This window comes from Cricetulus griseus, chromosome 6 (genome assembly GCF_003668045.3).
Source record: "Cricetulus griseus strain 17A/GY chromosome 6, alternate assembly CriGri-PICRH-1.0, whole genome shotgun sequence".
Lineage (NCBI taxonomy): Eukaryota > Metazoa > Chordata > Mammalia > Rodentia > Cricetidae > Cricetulus > Cricetulus griseus.
In genome coordinates this window covers 84932700-84956657 of record NC_048599.1, presented here as the reverse complement: position 1 = coordinate 84956657, position 23958 = coordinate 84932700, and the positions used below count along the sequence as shown (strand labels likewise).

Sequence of the window (23958 nt, the reverse complement as noted above, 5' to 3'; positions counted from 1 at the left end):
TTTCTCCGTGTAGTTTTTGGAGCCTATCCTGGCACTCGCTCTGGAGACCATGCTGGCCTCGAACTCACAGAGATCCGCCTGCCCCTGCCTCCCCAGTGCTGGAGTTAAAGGCGTGTGCCACCAATGCCCGGCTAGATCTCAGTCTCTTAAGAGAGGAGCCACAATACTCGTGGAGTTTTAAAGGATTTTTATGGGCAGCCTCAAGGGAATGTTCTAGAGAGAATAAATGTGGAATAACAAGGGTGTGTATAAATTTATCTAGTACAAGGATCCTCAAAGTATGATAGGGGACCCCAGAAGTCTAGTGGTTCTTAGGAATGTTGAGATGTCCTTTGTCTTTTCACCTCATTCTTTCACAGAGGTATGGTGGGGTTTCATAGACCACATGACATGTGATGATATTATATAACTGATCACAATTGCTGTGTATGTACTCTTCCTATTTGTAATTTCAAATAAGGTTTAGTATCAGTAGATTCCCATATAAACAAGAGTCTAGTGGCCCTATGGTTTTGAAGGAGTTCTAATACCAAAATTATGAAAACTTCTGAATAGACTATCTAAAAGGAAAGAGAAGTTTCACTGCAAAACTTTCTATGCCATGCTATAGCATTTAGATTTGATTTTCTAAGTATGAGGATGCTGTTGGTTTGGATTTGGTTCCTGAATTTAAACAGTAGATGTCCCACAGATAAGGCAAGGGAATTATCCCTTAAGGCATAGGGCTCCAGTGGCACCTTAGCTCCTGATGTGAGCTCTTCTGTCTGCAGAGGCTGCATAGCTCTTGACACTTGATGTTTGCACTGGTTAGAGAAGGACTGAACATGTTTGTTGCTTTAGGATATTGGTTTTCTTTGTAACCTGACAACAGGGATCCTTAGGGTATAATTGTTTTGTAAAGAGATGTTGTCACTGGTTTGTGTATTCTTACTAGACTATTACCTAGACTTTCTACTTCTTAAATCCTAATTTAAAGTGAAAGATGATTGTTGGTTTATTCTTTTGTTTTTGAGGTGGGGTCTCTTGTAGCCCACACTGGCTTCCAACACATACTAAGCTTCCACTCCCCAAGTGCTGGGATTATAGGTATGTGCCATCAGATTCACCTGAAGGGTCTTTTTTCTTTTGGATAATCTGTCTCATACTCCTTGACCACATTTTTTCCCCAGAGTTTTCTTCTACTGTTTTGTCTTCCTGGTCATCAAAACATACATGTGAAACAGAGAACCTCTTGAAAATATTCATAATATTAGAACATTCATACAAAATGCTAGGAATTTTACAAATGAGTTGTGCACCTGTTGACATGTGCCCTCTACAGAGCTTAATAATCATTTATTATTCAGTGAGATGCTAGAAATCAACCAAAGTCAGCAAGCCATATCTTCGAGTCATGCTCCCTCCCATTTCTACAGTCAGCATCACGACCCACCCCCCACCCAGTGAGTCACATCCTCCAGTCACAGCTCTACCCCCTGCCCACCATCTTGCTATGTTACCAGGCTGGTCTCTAACTTTTCATATTCCTGTAATAACCAAGGAGTAGCTAGAATTACCTTGCCAGGTTATCTTTCCAGGGATTTTATGTAAGCACATATTTTAGAACAGAAAGCAGGCAAGCCTTTTCTTCAAAGGAGTTGCTAGTAAATATTTTAGGCTTTGTTTTTCTCAGTAGCATTCAACTCTGCCTTCATACCTACCTCCAAAAACAGTTGCATATCGTGTGTGTGTGTGTGTGTGTGTGTGTGTGTGTGTGTGTGTGTGTGTGTGTGTGTGATAATTTTATTTTAAAAGCTCAACTCAGGACCTAGAATTATCAAATGTGTTATAGGGCAGAAGGTCAAGTTGCTGTTTTAAAGCAGTCTTTTTTTTAAGCTGCATATGGTGATGTATGCCTTTAATCCTAGCACTTGGGAGGCAGAGACAGGTAGATTCTGTGAGTTAGAGGATAGCTATGGTTACATGAGGAGACCTTCTCAAAAAACAAAATAACAACAACAACAAAAATTATTTTAGGGAATAGAGATATGGCTCAATGGTTAAGAGCATACTGTTCTCAGCACCCACATTGGGCAGCTCATAAGCACCTAAACAGCTCAGCTCCAGGGGATCAGATGTCCTCTTTTGTGGACACTTCACTCATGTGCACATACCTTACAATGACATACATACATACACATAATTTAAAAGATAGAAATAGGGGCTATAGAGATGGCTTAGCAGTTGAGAGCATTGACTGCTCTTTCAGAAGCCAATACTTTGTCAAATACCAGCATCTACATTGTGGCTAACAACCATCTATAACTCCTGTTCCAGAAGATCTGGTTTGGTCTTCTGATTTCTGTAGGCAACACACACATGGTGCATAGAGTTACATGCAGACAAAGCACCGTTACACATAAAAAAGTAAAATCTTAAAAAAAAAAATGAAAGTAAACCTTTAACAAAAAAGTTTAAAATGTTACTTATTTTCAAAGTGACTACTTCTTTTAGTCTTTTCCTTTTAGATTTTTCTAAGATTTCTAAAAATCTGAAGGATTTTTCTATATTGGATCTAATTTTTAAATTATATTTATTTGTATGTATGTACATGCACATACATGTCACTTCACATAGGTGGAGGTTAGAGGACAATCTGTGGGTCAGTTTTCTTTGTTGACCAGGTAGGTCCTAAGGAATGGAACTCAGGTCACCAGGCTTGATGGCAAGTGCCTTTACTCCTAGCCATCTTGTCTGAGCTACATCCTCAGACCCTTGAATATTGGATATTTTAACTTGTTATTTTGGTTTTGAAACAGGGTTTCCTATAGCCCATGCTGGTTTTAGACTCATTCACCCATGGTGAATCTTGTGACCCTGATCCTTCTAACTTCAACTTCTAAATGCTGGAATTATTTTGTGCACCACTATGTTTATATCTTGTTGGGTTTTCTGTTTGTTTGTTTGTTTGGAGGGCTTGGGTTTCTTTGTTTTGTTGTTGTTGTTGTTTTTGGAGACAGGGCCTCTCTAAGTAGTGCTAGCTATGTAGCTCAGGATGGCTCCTCGTACCTCTGCCTCCTGAGTGCTGGGGTTAAAGGCATGCAGCACCTTTCCTGGCTCTGTGTGTGTGTGTGTGTGTGTGTGTGTGTGTGTGTGTGTGTGTGTGTGTGTGTGTGTGTGTGTGTGTGTGTGTTTTGTTTTTGAGAAAGGGTCTCACTCTGAAGCCTTCAATTCAACAGCAGTTCTCCTGCCTTGGCCTCTTAAGTGCTGGGACTACAGATAGGAGCCACTATATCTAGCTTTTAATTTAGTTTATTTATTTGATAGAGTCTCACACACTGAAGCCCAGTCTGCTCATGGCAGTCTTCTTGCTTCAGCCTTGCAATGGTGGGGAGTCACAGGTGCCAGCCACCATAGCTGAGTTTTATTTTATTTTAAAATAATTTCAATTTGTGGAAAAGTTACAAAAATAGTACAAAGAATTCTCAAATGTCTTTTACCCACATTCCCTAAATATTTGCATTTTGCCACATCTGTTTTGTTATTCTCTTTGCTCTATCTATATGTAAATCTAATTGTTCTTTTTAGTTGATTATGGTTATATTTATATTTTTATATCTGTAGTTATTAAGTTTTTTAAATATTGAATAATCTCAAATTTGATAGAGCAGTGAGGCTTTTAAATATTCCTTGTATATCTAACATACATGGCTACACATAAAGGATAAATTATAGTATTTTCTTCCTGGCCTCCAGTGAGTTAAAATAACATGGCCCTTGTACGTCACCCAGATACAATAGAGAATTAAGTAGGCAAACTGTTAGAGAAAAGAGGGTTTTGTTTGTTTGTTTCTGTCAGAGTTTTGGTGCCTCTCTAAAATACTTCCAAATTGAGATAGGTCGGAAAGAAATGGCAACTTCAAGCCTGAACAAATTTTGCAGAACCTTCCTTCAGCTTTTCCTGATTTCACATTATCAAATTGCATGATAGATCATTAGGTCAAGTCAGATTTGTGTGTACTAGAGCAGAAGGTACACAGCTGCTACCCTCGCCCATTTACTCTTGCCGTTTTTCCATTCCTTCTCCCTGCAAACAGTTGGTACTAGGAGGGAAAATACTTTGAGGATCTTAAGTATGCTGGTGATGATGTCTACTTATCTCATGACTTCAGTTCATTCTTTATTCTACATCAACTGGAGAGGCCTATTTTTATTCCTTTCAGAGAATTTCCGTTTCATCCGTTATTTGTGTATGTGGAGAAACATTGTTGATCTGGATTGGCTCTTTTGATTTCATGTATTAACAGTTAAAGTCTCTCTCTCTCTCTCTGTCTCTCTCTCTCTGTCTGTCTGTCTCTCTCTCTCTCTCTCTCTCTCTCTCTCTCTCTCTCTCCTATTAGCAGTTAAAATCTCTGTCACATATGTGTATGTATGTATTCATGCATGTATGTACATACAAATGTACGAGCTTTGGTTAGCCAGTCCCATTGCATTGTCAGAGGAACTGTTGGTACACAAGGATTCTGGAGTAAATAGTCATAAGGGATGCATGTTCCAAGAGAACCCCCATCAAGGACTCTCCAGAGACAAAGCTTAACATTTTGATGCTATTCTGATTTCAAGAAGCCTTCCTGATTAAAATAGAAAGTTAGGGTGGGAGCTGGAGTATGCAAGATATCAAATGGAGTCACTAAAATTGAAGTTGTCTAATCCAGACTGTTCCAGTTCAGGAATCTTCTTTTAGCATCTCTGATAAATATCTCATCCCTCTCTGAGGTCTGTCACTGCCATGACATAGTTTGCAGTGGGCAATATTTGTTTCCTAACTTACTAGCTTCATTTTCTACACAGACGCACTGAAACAGGTCACTCTGGAGGCTGTCTTGGGTGTCTACCTTACGAAGCAACTATTAAGAGAGTAACAGAGCTCAGGGGTACTCAGCACCACCTGCAGAGCACTTTATTATCGGAGTGAACAATCTTCCAGGGTTTTGAAGACAGACAGCTGCTCCTAGATCTTGATTTCATTCTTCAGTTCTTACCCTGGTCTCAGAGAATGATTTTGTATAGATGACATAGGTTGATCAATGGGTTTTAAAAATAATTTATTTATTTTTATTTATGTGCATTGGTGTTTTGCTTGCATGTATTTCTATACGAAGGTGTCAGGTCTTGGAGTTACAGACAGTTGTGAGGCGGCCCTATGGGTGCTGGGAACTGAATGTGGGTCCTCTGGAAGAACAGAAAGTTTTTGCTGTGTTTTTTGAAACATGTCTGCAACCACAGCATTTTGCGGGCAGAGACAGGAAAATTTCTCATTCTAGATCAGCATGGTCTATAGACCCTGTCTCAACAACAAAAATAAAAAGCATGCTGTTACAGAGGAGGTGACTATAATAACAAATGATGTACTGTATATTTAAAAAAAAAACTGGAAAGGGGTTTTGAGTTTTCAATGTAAATGATAAAATATTTGAGTAAATAAACATGTTTCACCTGATTTAAAAATGATACAGGGTATATATGCATTGAGATACCAATGTTAATCTGTTTTATGTGTCAGTTAAGAGATAAGATTTTTTTTTCTTTTTTTTTTCTTTTTCTTTTTCTTTTTGTTTGTTTGTTCGAAACAGGGTTTCTCTGTGGCTTTGGAGGCTGTCCTGGAACTAGCCCTTGTAAAGAAATAAGTTTTTTTTTTTAAAGATTTTATTTATTTATTATGTATACAACATTCTGCTTCCATGTATATCTGCACACCAGAAGAGGGCAACAGATCTCATAACTTTCTCTACCTATCAGAAACATTTTGTATTTAGAAGACCTGGACATGCCATTAATTTTGTTGTGATGGTAGGGAAAAAAAGAAATATGCTACTTAATCTGTATCACATAAGATATATCCCAATTAATGACACATTGGATTGTGGAAAAAAGTATGTTTTAGAATAATGAAGTATAATATTTCTGCTGTTGCAAACAATGATATCGCCAGAGAGAAGATGTATTACTTTGTTCTTAGTTGGGTGTATGGTATTCTTTCCATTTGGGTGTGGGGGGTGTTTGAAGTGTGGTCATGTGGGTGGGCTTTGTCTTGGTCAAAAACATATTTTAATGGTTGGTTGTCCAGGCAGGAAGGGTAAAGCTGAGGTAATGGGACAACAGTTGTTTCTGGCTTGACTGTAACTGGTAATGCCATTGTGGGCCAGTTGCTGAGAGAGTGACTGCCCATGACTATACCTAAAGCCAGCTGGTTTTAATAACACTGAATTGTCTTAACTCAATTGGGAAAGAAGGGTAGCTGCTGTTCTTATCCTGCAGATCTGTTTAAGGAAGAATCTGGCAGGGAGCCTGAGACCTGTTCCTGGGAGAGCCAGGCAAGATGCTGCCAGAGAGGAACAATATGCACTTTTTTTCTGAGACCACTTCCTTTGAGATGTGTTCTCTGCTAGGAGTGTGACTGGCTGCCAAGCATATATGAGTTGGGAAGTAGTATGGTAGACCAGGAAGTCCCTAAACCACACCTGTTATCGGATGTGTCTCATTTAAATAGCTTTTGTAGTAGAGGGAGAAGTTCACTAAAACTTAACAATGAAATTTCATGCAGAGTCCAGATTTCTGGTTTTACAAAATCAGACAAGGCAGCAATACTGAGCCCAGCTTGTAGCATGGTAATAATTGGCTGTAGCTGAGTGATAGGATCCTAATCTTCCTGTTTGCTAGTAGTCATTCCTCACCATGGCTACATGCGGTAGGCACTTGTTTCTTCCCTTGCCTCTGGAAGGTTGTGTAGTACAACATGGAAATTCAAAGCATTTGGGAATTTAGAAAGGCCTTCTTGGGAATCCTTAATAGTTGTGTGCCGTGCGTGGGCCTATATATTTAAATCTCTAGTCCCAGTGTTCTTGAGTTTGTAGTAATTCTTAGCATTTTGTGGGCATGCTTAGGCATGGTACCCCCAAAACTGCAAAATAAAATGTGTGTTACTATCAGTGGAATTTATGATGGGGCTGGATGATAGAAGGAAAGGTTTTTGCCAGTTATTAAGCGAGTCCTGGGTATGTATACTCTTTCTCACAAAAAGGGTGTGGGTAGAACAGAAAGAGTGGAAGATGTGGTATGTGGGCTGATGGTGTACAGGAGCTGATCGCCAGGATAAATGTGTGGTGAATGCCTCATTTTCCTTTCATGTTGCTTCTAGCCTCCTGTTTGTCTGTTGGAGGTGCTGTAAAAAGATAGAAGATCATGTTTCTGATTAATTTGCTTGTGTCTCACTGAAGAGTAGTGTTCAGCATAATACAGTGGTCATGTTCAGTATGGGATCTCTGTAGGTCTTCATTTATTAATGTTTCTATATAGTTGGATTGTTGGAAGTGTAAGACCCCGGATAATAGGTGCTAGCTGCCTGCAAAGGGGGGTGTTATTTACCTCTCCCCCATTTCCCTTATGATTGACCTCTGAGTTGGTAATTGACAGGGATTATTGCCATTTTTTTAATCTCTGCTAGGAGGCTGCTGGAGTCTTCCCTCATTTCATTATCCCGTTATGATGGAGCAGGATCCAGAGAGCACCCAATTTACCCAGACCCAGCGAGGTAAGGCCAAAGTGAGAAATGGCACTAGGAGGGGGGAGGGGCGGCCCTTGGGGTTGCCAAGTTGGGGGAAGCCCCACCTGTGCCTCTCTGGTCCTGGTGCTCTTTTACTCTTCAGTGTTAAGGCAGGTGTTTCAGGTGTTTGGGAATTGTTGCAGGTAAGTGAACAGCATCTCTGTGACAGAGGATTACAATTGAGCTCTTGTCCTTTGGGACTCACCATTTGTCAGTAGGGCACTGAAGGGAGTACCTATGGAGGCCATAGGGGTTTGTTTTTCTAGATGCTCAGGAACCTATTGCCCATCAGATGGACAGCCAAAAAGAGACACAAAATTTTGAACATTTTATTTATATAGGGAAAATACTTAAACAAATTTAGAATATCAAAAGGGTAAAAATCAAGCCAGAAGAGATGAAGGAAGAATAATTGAATGAGATAAGTTGTCATTCCACTGAAGTGCTTGCTTTATACTGTTTTAGAAGACAGTTGAAAGATTATTGAAGACTTTGTGTGTGTGTGTGTGTGTGTGTGTGTGTGTGTGTGTGTGTGTGTGTTATGCACATTTATGTCTGTGGTGTGTGTACATGCAGAGGCCAGAGGAAGGCTTTGAAGTTTTCCTCTGTTGTTCTCCACATTATTGTTACTATTACTATTACTATTATTATTATTATTTAAAGTTTTGAGTCAGTATTTCTTACTAGAAGCTTGCCATTATGTCTAGGCATACCTGGGATCTACCTGTCTCTACCCCACAGTCATGGGGTTGTAGGTACATGGGCCATGCCCATATTTTACATGGGTATTGGAGAGTTGAACTCAGATTCTTTTGCTTTTATAGCAAACTTGCTTACCCACTCAACCAAATATTTATTTCCCTAGACCTGAAAATTTTAGAAGGAGGGGAGACATTTTTTTCATATTAGCTTAAGGGACCATCTTGAATTCCTTAGTACTGATGATGGTGCTGATAACAACGCTGAGTGGAATATTGAGTTGTTATATTACATTTGTCAGTAGAAAGCAGACCCATGTGGTTGTCATTGCTGAATTTGATGACTGTTAGAGATCTGAAAAGGGCAAACTTGACTATTGTTTAAATAATATCAGAAAATATTGTAAAGAAAAGGATATTTTACAGTGGTAGGTTTGAAAAGCCAGCAGTATAGCTCAGATAAAACTAAATGAGTTTTCAGGCTTTCCTGTCTACCTGGAAGCATCTTTAGACAGCAGATTGTCTGTAGGGATAGTAAATGATTTTTTTTTGTTGCCACAGTTTTCTCTTGCTAGTGCACATTCTCCCCAAGATACTTATTTTGTTTTCCATATCCTAGAAGTAGTAAATCCGAGGATCCAGACAGTAGAGATGAGGGCTTTAAAAATAGGTAGGCAATTCAGATGGTGATTGAAGCAAGGACATTTACAGTGTCTCTAATTATGGTGAAAACTGAATAAGACCTTGAAAAGGCAAAGAAAAGTTTTACATTTTCAAGAACCTTAAAACTCGATAAAACTTGTGATAAAACAGTTTCTTTTTAGGCTGGCCCGTGGCAGCACACTCCTTAATCACAGTAATTGAGAAACAGAGACAGGTGGATCTCTGTGAGTTTGAGATCAGCCTGGTCTACACAGTAAGTTTCAGCCAGAACTGCATAGAGAGACTGTGTGTCTCAAGAAAAGACAAGAAAAAAGAAAAGGAACAAACAAAACAAAACAAAAACAAAGAAATGTTTCTTTTCCTACAGCAATAGGAATCTTAGCCTCAGAAATTTCAGACTGGGAAAGTTCAATGATTCATTTTTTTCCGACAAGGCCAAATGTGGAATGACCTGTAGCTCACTGTACAGCCAGTGAAGGCTGCGCTCACACTTGTGATCTTCCTGCCTCGGCCTCAGAATGCAGAGGTTGTAGATGCTGTCTTTTCATACAATCTCTTACTTATTCCTAGTCTAATTTCCTTACTATTGAAAGGTCAGGAAGCGAGGTTTCTTAAACACTTAAGATTTTCATTTGGAATACTTTGTGAGTGTTTGAGGCTGTGCCAGCTTCTCAGTAGGAAGGCATTTGTTATCATCTCTTTACATGTTGCTTCATTTCTTTTTCCTTTTAGTTGTGTCCTGTATTATATGGATAGGTCAAGGGTTTTAAGGGACATTTTCTAAAGCATGCAGAAACCTAGCTTCCCCCTAGATGCATAAGAGGGAAAGTCTATGATGCCAGACACCTCTCTTCATTATTTATTTATTTATTTATTTATCCATCTATCTATCTATTTATTTATTTATTTATTTGTGGCCACTGATAATGTAGTTTCATAGTTTAGGAAGTTCCTATAGTAAAATCAAACAACTTGAATAATGCAATGCTGTACTTACATCCCTACACAAAAGGGTAGTCTTTATTCACTATCACCAGCAACATTATTTCTACCACCATTATCAATAACAATACATTTTTTCTATTATTTCTGGTTGTACATAATCTGAGAAATGGGTGCATTTATAAGTCACTTATGGTCTCTTCCAGATCAGTTCTCTTGTAAATTCTCTCCTGTTATGTATTTTCTTCTCTGGCCTGATTCTTTGAATTTAATCCATGTTTGATTTCTGTTGGAAGAATTATTATTATTATTATTATTATTATTATTATTATTATTATTATTGTTTTTTCAAGACAGGGTTTCTCTGTGTAGCTTTGTAGACCAAGCTGGCCTTGAACTCCAGAGCTCTGCCTTCCTCTACCTCCCAAGTGCTGGGATTAAAGGCATGCGCCACCATTGCCTGACTCCTGAAAGATTTTGATATATTAGGTAGCAATAAGAACAGTACAAAATAGGTAACCAAATGAGTAATGAAAATACCATGAGTTGAAGCTTTGGGGAAATAGTTCAGGTTTTCTGATTATTTTGGTCTAGGCTTCTACTTCTGTGTATCCCATGCCCACCTACTGTACAAAGGTAATCTGGATTCAACATTCTCAGTGTAGCATATTGTAACCCAGAAAGTTTTTGAGTTCCAGTGATTACCAACCAGCTCCTTGGAAATTCAGCTTGATGACTTGCCTGAGGGATAACTTTGGTAACAGCCTTAGGTCCCATTGAAGTTGACTACAAGACTTCTTTTGGCCTAGTAAGGCAGAATTTCTGAGAACAAAGTATTAAAGATGCTGAAAGTCATACTGAAAGATGTTTGTAATTGTGGGGGTGGGGTGGGGATTTGACTCTTCTGCTAATATAAGTTGCCTAACTGGCCTCAAAATTTACAAATCTCCCAGCCATAGGCCCAGCAATAAATTATTTTTTTATCACATAGATACAGCTATTCTCAATCAATAAGGTTTTTTTTAAATATTCTCAATAAAAACAGAACACACTTTACTCTTTTTAATATCTAAATTTCATTTTTAAAAAAGTCTCTCAGGTTTGTGATTCTAGGTTTATGGCTTTGTTTTCTCCTTAAATACAGAAATATTTATATATATAATATATATGTGTGTATATATATGTACACACACAAACACACACTTTCTATAACCCTTTCTCTACCTTAAAAATTTCTTTTAGAAGAGTTTCCTTATGAGTAGATGGGGATAATAGTTGCACACATACCCCCTTTAAACTTTTGATACAAGTCTCATAGCTCAAACTGTAGCTGAGACTGACCTTGAACTCCTGATCTACCTGCCTGTAGCTTCCTAGTTCTGAGATTATAGGCATGTGTCACTGTTTGCCAGCCAATTTATTCTTTTTAATGACCTCATAGTGTTTCTCAGTATGGATATAATTTATTTAATCTGTTGCTGGGCTTCTGCTTCTGGGTTGTTTCCTAGGTTTTCCTGAATGATGACAGTATTGCAAATTAACTTTCTCATGTATACATTTGTATTATTCTGTATTTCTGTGGGGTATAATATCCTAGGGGACTTGAATCATTGTGTGTTCCTCAAATTTTAAGTCTTGCAATTGGCTTACCAATCACTTAACATTATCATATAAGATATTTTTCGTTATTCTCACATGTTCTCAGTTTGTAGCCTCAAATTATAGAAACATGTAATAAAGATGGAGGAAAACTTTAAGAAGAGGAAGGAATGTGTAGAATTGTGTGATATATTAGAAATTGTTAGAGAGCTTTAAGACAGGTCCTTGGTTTCAACTGGAGTCTAGACTGATGGTTTATTGGAATCCTAGAAAATCAGATGTAGCCTCCATTGCTGTAATTCTAGGAATAGGAAATTCTTTTTTCTGTTCTCCCAAGTACACATTAACTCTCAATCCCTATCCTTAATACTTTTCTATACATAAATTCCTGTGGTTAATCTGTGAGGGAAGGAGATACCAGTTTCAAAGAGATGATTATAAGGAGCTAGGTGTTTGAAGAAGGAAGTCCTGGTAAAGAGGATGCCTGTGGGTGTCTTCATGAATCATCTAAGTGTTATCTTCTGGCCTGTTTGCTCATCTGTAAAATGGCCAGAATTGATTACTACGGTCACTTTCATGTCTTAAATTTTGTGCATGGATGGAGAGTAAGGAAGAGCTATTTAAGGACACCCTGAAAAGCTAAGCTGGGTTTCATAGAGCCTAAGAAAGAAGAAAGGCCCAGTGCTAATTCTCTTGGAAAGGGGCCACACTTGACCAGAAGATGACTGATTACACTGCCTGTTTGCCTTATCTCAGAACAGAAGCATTTGGGATAGTCTGGTACACATATTCTGCAGCATACATCTAGTGAGTTTTTTTTTTTTTTTGTATCTGGAGGTTATCTCAGCACGGAGATGCCATGGGAGAGCTGGATTTACTGTCTTTTCACAGTCTTCCCCAAATTAGTGCTAGTTTGTGTTTGTCCATCTCTATCTCTCTCAGATTATCTCCTGCTGCATACTACGCCCAGAGGATGATCCAGTATCTCTCACGGAGAGACAGTATTCGCCAGCGCTCCATGCGCTACCAACAGAATCGTCTTCGTTCTTCCACCTCCTCTTCTTCCTCAGACAACCAGGGTCCATCAGTAGAGGGAACCGACTTGGAATTTGAGGACTTTGAGTAAGTATATTCTTGGTTTGCTTCCTTACTCTTCCTCCTAGTCTGAGAGTGCTTCCAAGTTGGCTACTGCTTTTGTAGCAGTGGTGAGCATTCTTGCTTCCAACCCCTAAGTTATTGTTTATGACCGGGATAAGGAGCAGAGGCCTCAGGGACCCAGAGCACTCCTATTTCTGGCAGTTGCATTGCTGATTCACTGAGCCGTTGGGAAAATACAGCCCATTGAGCCCTAGGCCTGAGTGGAAATGGATGGCTGCTGTTCTTCTGGCCACATTTGTGTCTCCTTGTGGCATGTATGATGGAAATGCTTCTCTTGGGCTATCTTTACAGGCCAAAGGAAGCAGGAAGCTTATTATCTTAACTGGAGTAGATGTGAAGATTAAGTTTCATTTTAAATGTTAGGTTTCCTAAGTGAATCTTCTGTCTCAGTAACCTGAATAAACTAATTCCTTGAGATCTGACTCTTTTTGCTTCAACTTAATCGTCTTCCTGTTCCTGGTCCCATTAGTAATCCTTTGAATGTCATCTGTCAGATTAATGTAGTGGGATTGAGGAGTGACTGCTTTATGCTGCTGCTGTCCCTCTCCCCCACTGCAACCACAGCTGCAGCCAATGCCACTGTCTTGTCCTTTTCCCCTTCTTTTCTTTTGTTGTTGCTATTGTTGTTGAATGGGGTGGGAATGAGGCCAAAGAGCAGAATCAGCCCCAAGCTCCAGAGTCCATGCTTTCCAACCTACTGCTGAATATTGCCATTCAGACATTCTATTCCTGACCTTCTAACCATTTGTTGTGCTGCCAGCCTGAAACTGAGTTTTCCTGCCTTGTATCAAATTAGGCATTTGGCTTTTGTTTTGATTTTTTATATTTTGCCATTCTTTAACATGCAAAAGAAAAAGAAGCATTTCCCTCTCCTTTTTCTGATGGCATTATTAGAATACGACTGTCTCCTCTGCTCTTTTTGACATGCCTAGTAGATCTGGTATCTTAAGAGTTCTTATTTCTCCCTCAGCATCTTGTCAACTGTATGGTTAGCTCCCCACAAGCTATCTTGTAATAGATCTGTAGGGTATGCTTGGTCTCTTTGCCAGAAAGGATAAGATAAAGTGGAATTGTGCTGGCTTGCCTTCCTACTGCTTTTGGTGAATACTCAAACATTTGAATCCTGGGAAGCAAAAGGAATTCATAGAATGGTCTGAAAAAGACTTAAATGTTCAATAAATGGAAGGGTAGCATGAAGCAGATGTATGGTGGTCCTATGTCAGCAATCAATGAAGAGCCTGACACCTCTTTGACTTTCAGCCTGGGGTTCAGCCCATCTGTCCTCCTGGGTGAGATGACTGCATATCACAGTGAAAGGAGCCAGACAGATGCCTATGGTGACATATGTTGTCTTGGAGATATAATAATTTTTCTAGCACCAGGGCTCATTCAGGGAAGTGTTTTAAACATATATGCCAGTGGGCTTTGGATATAATTCATCTGTTTAGCGTGTGAGGTCCTGTGTTGGATTCCCTAGTACTGTGTACACACACAGACACACACAAACACACACAGACACAGACAGACAGAGTGGGGGGGGGGGAGTAGAGAAGAGAGAGAAGAGAGAGAAGCATATACTGAGGTTGCTGGCATTGCAGTGCTGCTGAAAAACCTGGGTGATTTTAGTTCATTTGTCCTATAGTGCTCTGGGAGTCAGGACTCTAACTTGCCTAGCCTCTCCCATGCATGCTTGGAAGTCTAAATTATCTGTTACCAGTGGTGTGATGTGGGGATCAAGCCTTTCATCAGTACTCTGCCTCGTGACTTGTCCTTCACAATGGAGTTCTGGGTTAGTTTAAAATGTTCTGTTCTCATTTTACCTTCCTTTTCTTCTGATGCCACCTCCTCGCTCTCCCCTTCCTTCCCCCTCGATTTTCCTCTGTCAGACTTCCTTCTGTGTGTGCTCCCCCAGCCCGCCTGTGCTCTCATCATCTCCCTGGGCTTCAGCATGACCTCATTTTACATTGTCGTCTTTACCTTTCCTTCATTAGCTTACCAGTGGTTTATTCCCTAGGTGTTTTTATTATCCATGGGCTAATTTCCCTAATGCCCCACTCATAAATCTTTTCCCAGATGTTTGTCTTTTGGAGGAAGGTAGTTTTGGTGCAAACCATAATCTTGCTCTTGATAGCAGCTAAGGATCAGTTACCTTAACATGAGTAGTCCAGGTCTTCTAGTGAAAGAGGTCGATACTGACTTGCCATTTGTTCCTTCTTTTTCTAACTCCTCTCTCTTCCTCCTGGTCCTTTAAGCTGAGGACTGGTTGTGGTTGCTCCTTTTAATCTCTACTGCTCAGAAGAAGAGAGAGTGAGATTAGGGAATTTAGCAGCCTGTTCTAATTTATCAGGCTGCTGTAATCCTATTCCTTAGCATTGAGAACTAGAAATAATGTTAATTTTTAAAATTAATTTTTATCTTCTGTGTATGGGTGTTTGCCTGCCTGTATGTCTGTGCACCACTGTGTGCCTGGTGCCCCAAGAGACCAGACAAGGTGTCAGGTCTCCTGGAACTGGAGTTAGACAGTTGTCAGCTACCATGTAGGTGCTTAGAATTGAACCTGAGTCTCCTGGAAGAGCAAGTGCTTTTTTTTTTTTTTTTTTTCCGAGACAGGGTTTCTCTGTGGCTCTTGGAGGCTGGTCTCGAACTCACAGAGATCCACCTGCCTCTGCCTCCCGAGTGCTGGGATTAAAGGCGTGCGCCACCAACGCCCAGCAAAGAACGAGTGCTCTTAACTGCTGAGCTATCTCTCCAGCCCCCATAAAAGGGGTGTGTGTGTGTGTATGTATGTGTGTGTATGTATGTATGTATGTATGTATGTATGTATGTATGTATGTATGTATGTATGTGTATGTATGTCATATAGTCATAATGTATAATTACTTTAGTTCAGAGAAGCAGGTAAAGTTTATGTCATCTGAAGTCTGCCTAAGAGGACACCATTAAGGAATACTGTTCTAGTGTGTTTCCCTATCTTCTTGGCACATCACAGTCCTGCCTGTGAGGCCTTATATCAGCCTTTCCACCCTCCCTTTTCTAAGTCATAGATCCATTTTACTGTTCTTGAGCATTTTCATCCAGATGCAAAAAGTCCTCAGAAAACCAGATCATGTTTTCTTTGTTTCTCTTTTATCATTGATTGAATAAAAGGTATCAGCTACTATAGTGTGTTTTCCATATGTATGTTTGTTAGTAATTTGTGTTTATAGTATGTATGCCAAAGTGTCAACTTCCTATCTATATCTATATATGTATATGTGCCAATGGCTGAATTAGCCGTACTTTAAATACAAGTGTAGCTTAATTACGTATGTTTTTACAGATAGATAAGATTATAAATTTTCATTTAATCCTTATAATGACCAAACAACAAGGTTAATAACTCAATCTTATCTAATGTTCTCTGACTGAGATGGTCTCAGATTACAGAACAGAAATCAGTGTATTTATTGTCTTCAGATAAAAAGTCCTTTAATAGTGATGTACGTCATATTTGGGTCCTTTCAAATACTTATTATGGAAGAAGACCTTTCAGATTTATCTTCAGGGAGGATGCCCTTGGAAGTTGGTCAGGTTAAATTTTCTATTCTTTTGTAGTCTGGATTGGTGACCATCTTCCTAGGCAAGCATTTTTTCCTGCCATTCATCTCTGTCTGTGGTAAGGATTGAAATGGCAGGAACCCAGTATTATCAAAATGTACAAACAGGACATCCAGAAACCTGCTGTCAGCAGGTCTCTTCTGAAGCCCTCAGCCAGCTGTCTTTGCATAAAAATGTTCACAAGCAGGGTACAAGCGTGTCTGCCCATTAACATTACTGTCTGCCTGTGTTAGAGCTCAGACCACTTACTTGAATGTAGATATTATTTATACAAACATAGCAAAATTCTTATTTTAATTTTTACCTTCCCTTTAGATAGGAGGGGAGGTGGCTCTTAATGAAAACCCAAGAAAAGTGCTTTGTTTCAGTAGTTGCTAAGATCTGCAAGAGAAACTGTGTGTGTTTATGACAATTCTATTCTAGTTAGTTTTTATTTTTTAATTAAAAATTTTTATTGGAAAAAAAGAGAGGGTCTGGGCAGTGATGATGCATGCCAGCACTCGGGAGGCAGAGGCAGGCAGATCTCTGAGATTGAGGCTGTCTGGTCTACATAGTAAATTCCATGGCAGCCAGGGCAGTTTAGTTACACAGAAATGCTATCTCAAGGGGATGTAAAGGGAGAGACAGACGCAGTTCTTTTTATCTTCTTTCACTGTAGGATCTGGGAATCAAACTCAATGTCAGGCTTTTGTGGCAAACATTTTTACATGCTGAACTATCTCAGTGACCCTTGATTCTAGCTAGTCTTGTGCCTTTTTTAAAAAAAATCTATTATTCTAATTATGATTCTAGAATACTTGCTAATAACAGATAGAACTAGTGATGCTTCAGATTAGATCAGCCACAAATACTTCTTCCACGCATACAGCCACTGGTAATTATATTCAGCACCTTAAAGATTGTTGCTAGCATGGACAAGAATACACTTCTTTCTTTATTCTTGGTTTTGACACAGGACTGTAATTGGGATTTTTGCTTGGGAAAAATCTCAGTGAGAGTCTTAGTCTTTCAGTTAAGATGTAGTATTCTGGTTAGTTAAAGTTGTTTTCCCTCCCTCCCTTTCCTTCCTCCCTTCCTTTTTTTTCTTTTGGGGTGGCGTGAGAGTAGTACTAGGAATTGAACCTAGGGCCTCTTGCTTGTTACCCAAGCCACTGGATCTTGAACAGCTCCTTTGTTATTATTTTTAGACAGAGTCTCACTGGGTAGCCAAGGCTAGCCTGTAACTCCTGATTCTGCTGCAGCATCCTGAGACTGAGATTATAGGGTCGTGTACCACTGTACCAAACTATTTTTTTTTAAATAAAAACATGTAAAAGATTTATTTATTTTGTTTTATGCATACAAGTTTTTGGCCTCTGTGGTGTGTGTGTGTGTGTGTGTGTGTACTACATTCATGCCTCGTGTCTGAGGTCAGAAGAGGCACTGGAGTTACACAAAGTTAAGAGCCATTGTGGTGCTGGGAATTAAACCCCAAGTCTTTTGCAAGAGCAGTGAGTACTCTTAACCATTGAATCAACTCTCTAGCTCCCCCTGCCTCCTTTTTAAGACAGGGTCTTGATATATTTCTGAGGCTGGTCTCAAACTCTTGAGCTTATATAATGTCCCCCACCCAAGTTCTCAAGTAGCTGGGACTGCAAGCATATGTACTACCTCACCTGCCTGAGCTTCTCTTTCTGGTCACCTTGCAGAGATGTCCTTAATAGATCTTCTTGTGTTTGGTATAGCTGAGGAGAGTTCCAAAGGCTATCAGCTCTGACATCCAACTGGACATGGCATAGGGAAAGTTGTTGACCTTTAGTTTACATTTTATTATTCTTTCTCTACTCTTTTAATATAACTGAGATTTAGTTCATCCCATGGCAAAGGAAATACGTTAAAAACCAGATAAATAATAATCCTGAGTGAGACATTTACTTCAAGTCCTGCCTAGAAGTTCCAATAGGAAAGCCACATATCCTCAGTAGTACATGCTCATGCTATCTCTTCTTAGCTAGGAAGTTCTAGGATTTCTGTAAGACTCCTTGACTTATCTTTAATAACATATACATAAATTGAAGCCAAAAAAGAGAAGTGTAGCTTTTGCCATCTGAAATCTTCAGAGAGAGAGAGAGAGAGAGAGAGAGAGAGAGAGAGAGCTATATCATTTTAAATAGGAGTTGTCTTTGTTTCTTCCTTTTACTTACAGACTTTAGAAGATGATGGCAAATGCCTTTAATCTCAGCATTCAGGAGCAGAGACAGGTGGATCTCTGAGTTTGAGACCAACCTGGTCTCCTGAGGGAGTTCTAGGATAGACAGGACTATACACAGAACTCCTGTCTTGAAAACCCCAAAACAACAAACAAACAAATAAATAAAAAATAACTAAACAGAATAAACAAACAAACAAACAGATATTATTCTCTTCGCAGGCTGCTAGGCAAGTATTCTGCCACTATACTACATCCCTAGCCAGACATCAGTCTTAAAAATAAGGTCTTTCTGTAGTTAAACTTAGAAGGGGCCAAAAAAACAAAACAAGTAGATGCATAGTTGTTTTGACAGTTGATTTTTCTTGATAGGTGTCACTGTAAAGTTCAAATCTATGTAAAAAGATGAGCCCTGAGAGTCAGAGAAGCGCAAATATTAGAGTCTTAGTGTCTTGCAAGAAGATGAACTCACCCTGTTAAGAGGGTAACATCAAAACATTTTAGTTACAGAATAAAATGGTCAGAATTTTATGTATTAAGTATGTGAATATGTGGAGAGGTAGCTCAGCAGGTAAGAACAATGGCTGATTGTAATGATTAGTCTTTCTGCCAAAGCAGGAGCCCTGCTGCCATGTGGGTATTTTCCGCCAGGCTGCCCGGGTTCCACCTGCCGCCACATTAAGGTCCCAAGTAACACCTGAAGACTTATATTAAGTACAAATGTTGCTTGGCCAACTGACTAGGATTTTTCTTACTTACTAGCTCAGTCTTAAGTATCAACCATAAAGACTTGTCTTATTGGACGCCAGCTGCTGGAGCCTTCTCTTGCCGGGATCACATGGCAGCTCCAGAGCAGAGGGCAGGAGGAAGAGAAAAAGGAACAACTTACTTCTTGCCTGCTATATCACTTCCTGCCTGTATCACAAGACTTCCTTTTACTACATTTCCCAGAATCCTCCTTGACTTAGTCCTGCCTAACTTGTTTCTTCATTGGCCAACAGTACTTTATTCAACAACCAATGGTCTTTATAATATACACAGAATGTCCTTCTGTGTATAAACATACACAGAAGGACATTCCCCATCAGCTGAGGACCCTTCCAGACCCACATGGCATTCACAACTCTTTATAACTCCAGTTCAAGGTGATCTAGCCTTCTCTAGCCTTTGTGAGCACTGCGTGTTCATAGTGCCCATACATACATGTAGGCAAAACACCAATACACGTTACATAATAAAATACAAAGTAAAAAAAAATGTGAAAAAATAGACTTGATACTTCCATTAAAGTATTATGACAACTTTGCAGGAAGAAAGGACAGATTTTGGAGAAATTTGAGACTCCATGGTTTAAGCTTGGTTTTAAAGACTACTTTTGTTTTACTTGTTTTTCAGTTTCGTGGAGGTTGGTGACAGGGTGGGGAAGAGTTGCATTCTACTGCACGGATATATTGGTTTTCACCTTCCATCTTACTTGATACAGTGTCTGTTTTGTTCACTGTTGCATGACCACCTTAGGTGACTCTTGACTTCTGAGAATTCTCTTGTCTTTTCCTATCTCCCTGGTCATGATTATGTCTAGTTTTTACATGGGTTCTGGGGATCCTAACTCAGGTTGTCAGGGTTCTACAGCACTACTTTACCCACTGAGCCATCTCCCTAGCCCCTGAACTTTGAAAGATGAATCTGTGAGGAAGATGGGCATAGGGAAGGAGATGCTAGATAAATGGAACGACAACCAAATACTCAGAAATAGACTCACAGGGTGTATTCAGAAGCCTAAATAGATCTCTGACTAGAAGTATGTAGTGTTGGTGATATGAGAAAGATCAGAAAATTGAAAACTGTAAAGGCTTGCTATGCTTATCAAAGGCAGCCATTATTAAGCATGGGCTTTAGGAAGCAAACTCTGACAGCCCTGGTTAAGGTGATGTAACATGACTCCTAAGTCAACTGATGCAGAAGAACCAGTTCAGTAGTGATTCAGTAGTGATGGGTATAGCATAAGAGGAGATATTTTGAGTTTTGGATTTTTAAGTATTTGTTGTTAAAGTCCTTAGTGTTTTCTTCATAGATGGCTTTTAAACAAAACCAGGGTTTTTTGTATGTAGTATCACCTGAAACTCTTTATATAGGTCAGGCTGGCTTTGAACTCACAGCAATCCACCTGCTTCTGCCCCTAGTGTGCTGGGATTAAAGGTGTTTACTGCCATGCCTAGCTAGATGTCAAATTTTTGTTGTCATTTTTCAAAATTGGGTTTTTTATGTTGTTGAGGCTGTATCTGAACTTCTGTGCTCAGATGATCCACCTGCCTCATTTCCCTGAGTAGGAAGAGTACTGCAAATGTAGGTCATTTTGCAAGCCTCCTTGATGTTTTTCCAAGACTGAGGCCTATTTGTGGATGTTCTTGAGAAGATGGCCATCTCATCTACTACTACAAAAAAAAAAAAAAATGCTTCCTCGGTCTTTGATTATTGTTACTGGAGACAATTTTTGCAGTAAGTTTTTGTAAGTTAACAATTGACTCTTAGAACAGCATTGCTTGGAAATAGAATCTCTTGTCATTACCTGCTAGCTCTATTGTCTGGATTCTAGTCTTGGTTGAGTCTATGCTGTGGAAAACTTGGAACACCTAACTGGGAAGATTGCACTTTGTGTGTATTGTGGGCAGCTCTTTAGACAGCCAACTCTAAAAAGCCTTGGTTAAGGGAGCCTACTTTGACAAGTATACTGATACAGAGGAGAAATGGTTTGAGAATAAGTCTTGTTCCCCACGTCCTGATATCTGATGGTAAAGGATATTGGACAGAACTGACAGTTCTCTCTCTTTTTTTTAAAGATTTATTTATTTAATATACTTTGGGGTTTTGCCTACATATATGTCTTTATGAGGGTGTCATATGTGCTGGAACTGGAGTTACAGACAGTTGTGAGCTGCCATGTGGGTGTGGGGAATTGAACCCAGGTCCTTGGAGGAGTAGCCAGTGTTCTTAACCACTGGATCACATCTCCAGCCCTAAGGTTCTTGGATCTCTATGATGCTAACTGCCTTAGAAGGTTTTCCTTCATATTCATCAAAGAGAGAGTAATGAAATTCTCAGGAAGTGAGGAGAGCTCCTGAAGAGGGGGAGAAGCCTATCTGGTACTTGTCAAGCCTCAATATATTTATAAAATAACTACCTATATAAATATTACTTCTTTACCAAGGATTATGACCTGTTGCTTAGAAATGTGTAACATTGCTTGGCAGCTTTAGAAATCCTATTCTTCCATGAGCAAATAAAGTACATATAAATATTTATTTTGGGTAATGGAAAAGAAATGAAGAAAAGGAAAGTAGAATATATCTAGATTGTGTCTGGGCTGAAAATGGGAAAATACAGAAGGAATAAATTTAAACAGCCAGGAGGTACAGGGAGGAAAACATTACCACTTAGATTTATATGTTTGTTTTGTCAGAAAATGCACAATATGAATTATTTACATAATGTAGGCAAATGAAATTAGGGGGTAAAATAAGGGAGGACAAGAATTTGTAAATGATAATTACCTCATATTAGTATACCTTGTAGAAAAATTGAGGCTATGCTGTTCTGGAGACCTATATTGTTAGGTTTCTTACAAGGGATATCAGCTGGGACAAAAATTTAAACCCTATGTAAGCGCAATCCCTGGGCCTCAGTTTCTAATAGCAGCTAGGAAGAAAAGGACTTGACCAAGATCAGTGTGCCATTCAGAGACGGGAATGTAAACTAGGTAAATGCAAACTAGAGGTAAAGGGAACAAGGTATTTGCTTTTAGACAAGTTTTTTTTTTTTTTTTTTTTTTTGAATCTTTACCAAATCAACTGTACTGTCAGGAAGACAATGGCCTTTTGAGCTTTTTGATGCAGGAGATTCATTCCTGAAGACTCATGTCAGAGCTGTTGTCACTGAGGAATAATGACAACTTGGCTGTCTAGTCAGGGTTCAGACAACAGTCTGTAGGTGTATTTTTCATTTCTTTAAATTATGACCTTTCTCTGAGGCTATTAGCCCTGGATCTGGACATATAGCAGAATTGCCACCATGTCTCTCTGTTGTTCTGGAGATGTGTTGTCTTTCATGCAACATTTTTCTTAGAAGCTTATTTGAAGGTTTTTGTTTGTTTGCTTGTTTTTTGGTTTTTGTTTTTGTTTTTTTTGTTTTGTTTTTGTTGTTTTTTTTTTTGTTTTTGGTTTTTGTTTTTTCGAGACAGGGTGTAACTTTGGAGCCTATCCTGGCACTGTCTCTGGAGACCAGGCTAGCCTCCAATTCACAGAGATCAACCTGCCTCTGCCTAAGGTGTGCGCCACCAACGCCGGGATAAAGGGTGTTTCTTTATAAAATCATTTGTAACAAAATTTGTTTTCCCCCACTATGCTTCGAAATACCCCTTAGAGAGTTAATCAGAGATACACAGAGTTCAACAACTGGAAAAGCCATTAATAATGCAGACTGTTTCTGTCCTGCTGACTTAAAGGCAGCTTCCGGCTGTTAAAATTGATGAGGGTTTCTCCGGTGTTCCCTTAAAAAGTATTCCTTCTTGATAGAGACAGCACTAACATAATTGCATATTCTTTTCTTCACTTCTTTCCCATAAAAGGTTGTTAGTTATATTATGTTAGAGCCCAGTATTTAGCACTTTACACTACTGCTCAGGTCAGTCTACTGGGGGTCTGTTCATCTGGCATCATATTCAGTGTCTTTTTGACTTATTTTTCTGCCTTCTAGCTCATGCAGCTTGCTCTCTGACAACCTTGTGTTAGCAGTAAGTGAAAAGCAGGCTCCTAGTCTTCTGAGTACGTCATTACTTTAAGTGCTTCTAATTCCTTTGGTGTTTTCCTGGAACTCTTACCATTATCTCTTTCTTCCAAATCTCCCATGCACTGAAATTTGTTTTCCCATCTTCAGTCATCTCCAGATCCCCTTCTTTATAAGCAATAAAATCAGTTATTCTTCCCACCTTGAGCTTATTTGCAGCTGTGCCTTTGTAGGTGATTTTTTACACAGTACTAAATTTTTCCCCCTCTTGTCATCCAGTTTGGCTTTTGGACATTCTGATGATTGCTACCTTGACACATTAGCTCCTTTTCAAGGTTCTTCCTGGTTAGTAAACATTTGAGGTGCTTGTCTGTTATGCTGTTTTTCTCTTAGAGGATTTTGCTGGTTTTTTCTCAGACAGCATCTCATTTGTGTGTTTCCCACGTTTCATACTTCCCTAATTGTTCTGGTTCTTATCCTGTTGTTTTTCTGTTGCTAGAGTCTTAACACTTTGAGTTCAGAGGCTTATCTACATGTTATTGAGATGCTGTTCAGCTCCTCCTTACCCATCCTTAGTCAAGATGCTAAGATGAAGACCAACATAGACATCTCTGCTCACTTGTATGTTAGTCTACTGTGGTGCCATCCATTTGAGAGTTTGCTTATATCTGAGCCAGCTTTGCCTGTTGTCTGTCTCTCTGTTTCTCTTTAGTGATTGAGTCTCACTGTGCAGCCCAGGCTGGCCCCAA

General features: G+C 39.3%; 1 protein-coding gene across 10 annotated transcripts in view; it reads left to right on the top strand.

Annotated features, from left to right (window-relative positions):
• Nucleotides 1–23958, top strand: part of Ambra1 (autophagy and beclin 1 regulator 1) — a 206923-nt gene that overhangs the window by 76046 nt on the left and 106919 nt on the right. For 5 of the 10 annotated variants that reach the window (XM_027422500.2, XM_027422497.2, XM_027422498.2 and 2 more), the window contains 2 exons: nucleotides 7484–7570; nucleotides 12427–12606. The exons of 2 other annotated variants lie outside the window; for them this stretch is intronic. In XM_027422500.2, coding sequence (XP_027278301.1) covers nucleotides 7484–7570; nucleotides 12427–12606 — 267 coding nt within the window. The remainder of the gene's footprint in view (nucleotides 1–7483; nucleotides 7571–12426; nucleotides 12607–23958) is intronic. 3 more of the 10 variants (XM_027422499.2, XM_027422504.2, XM_027422501.2) reach the window with 2 other exon arrangements.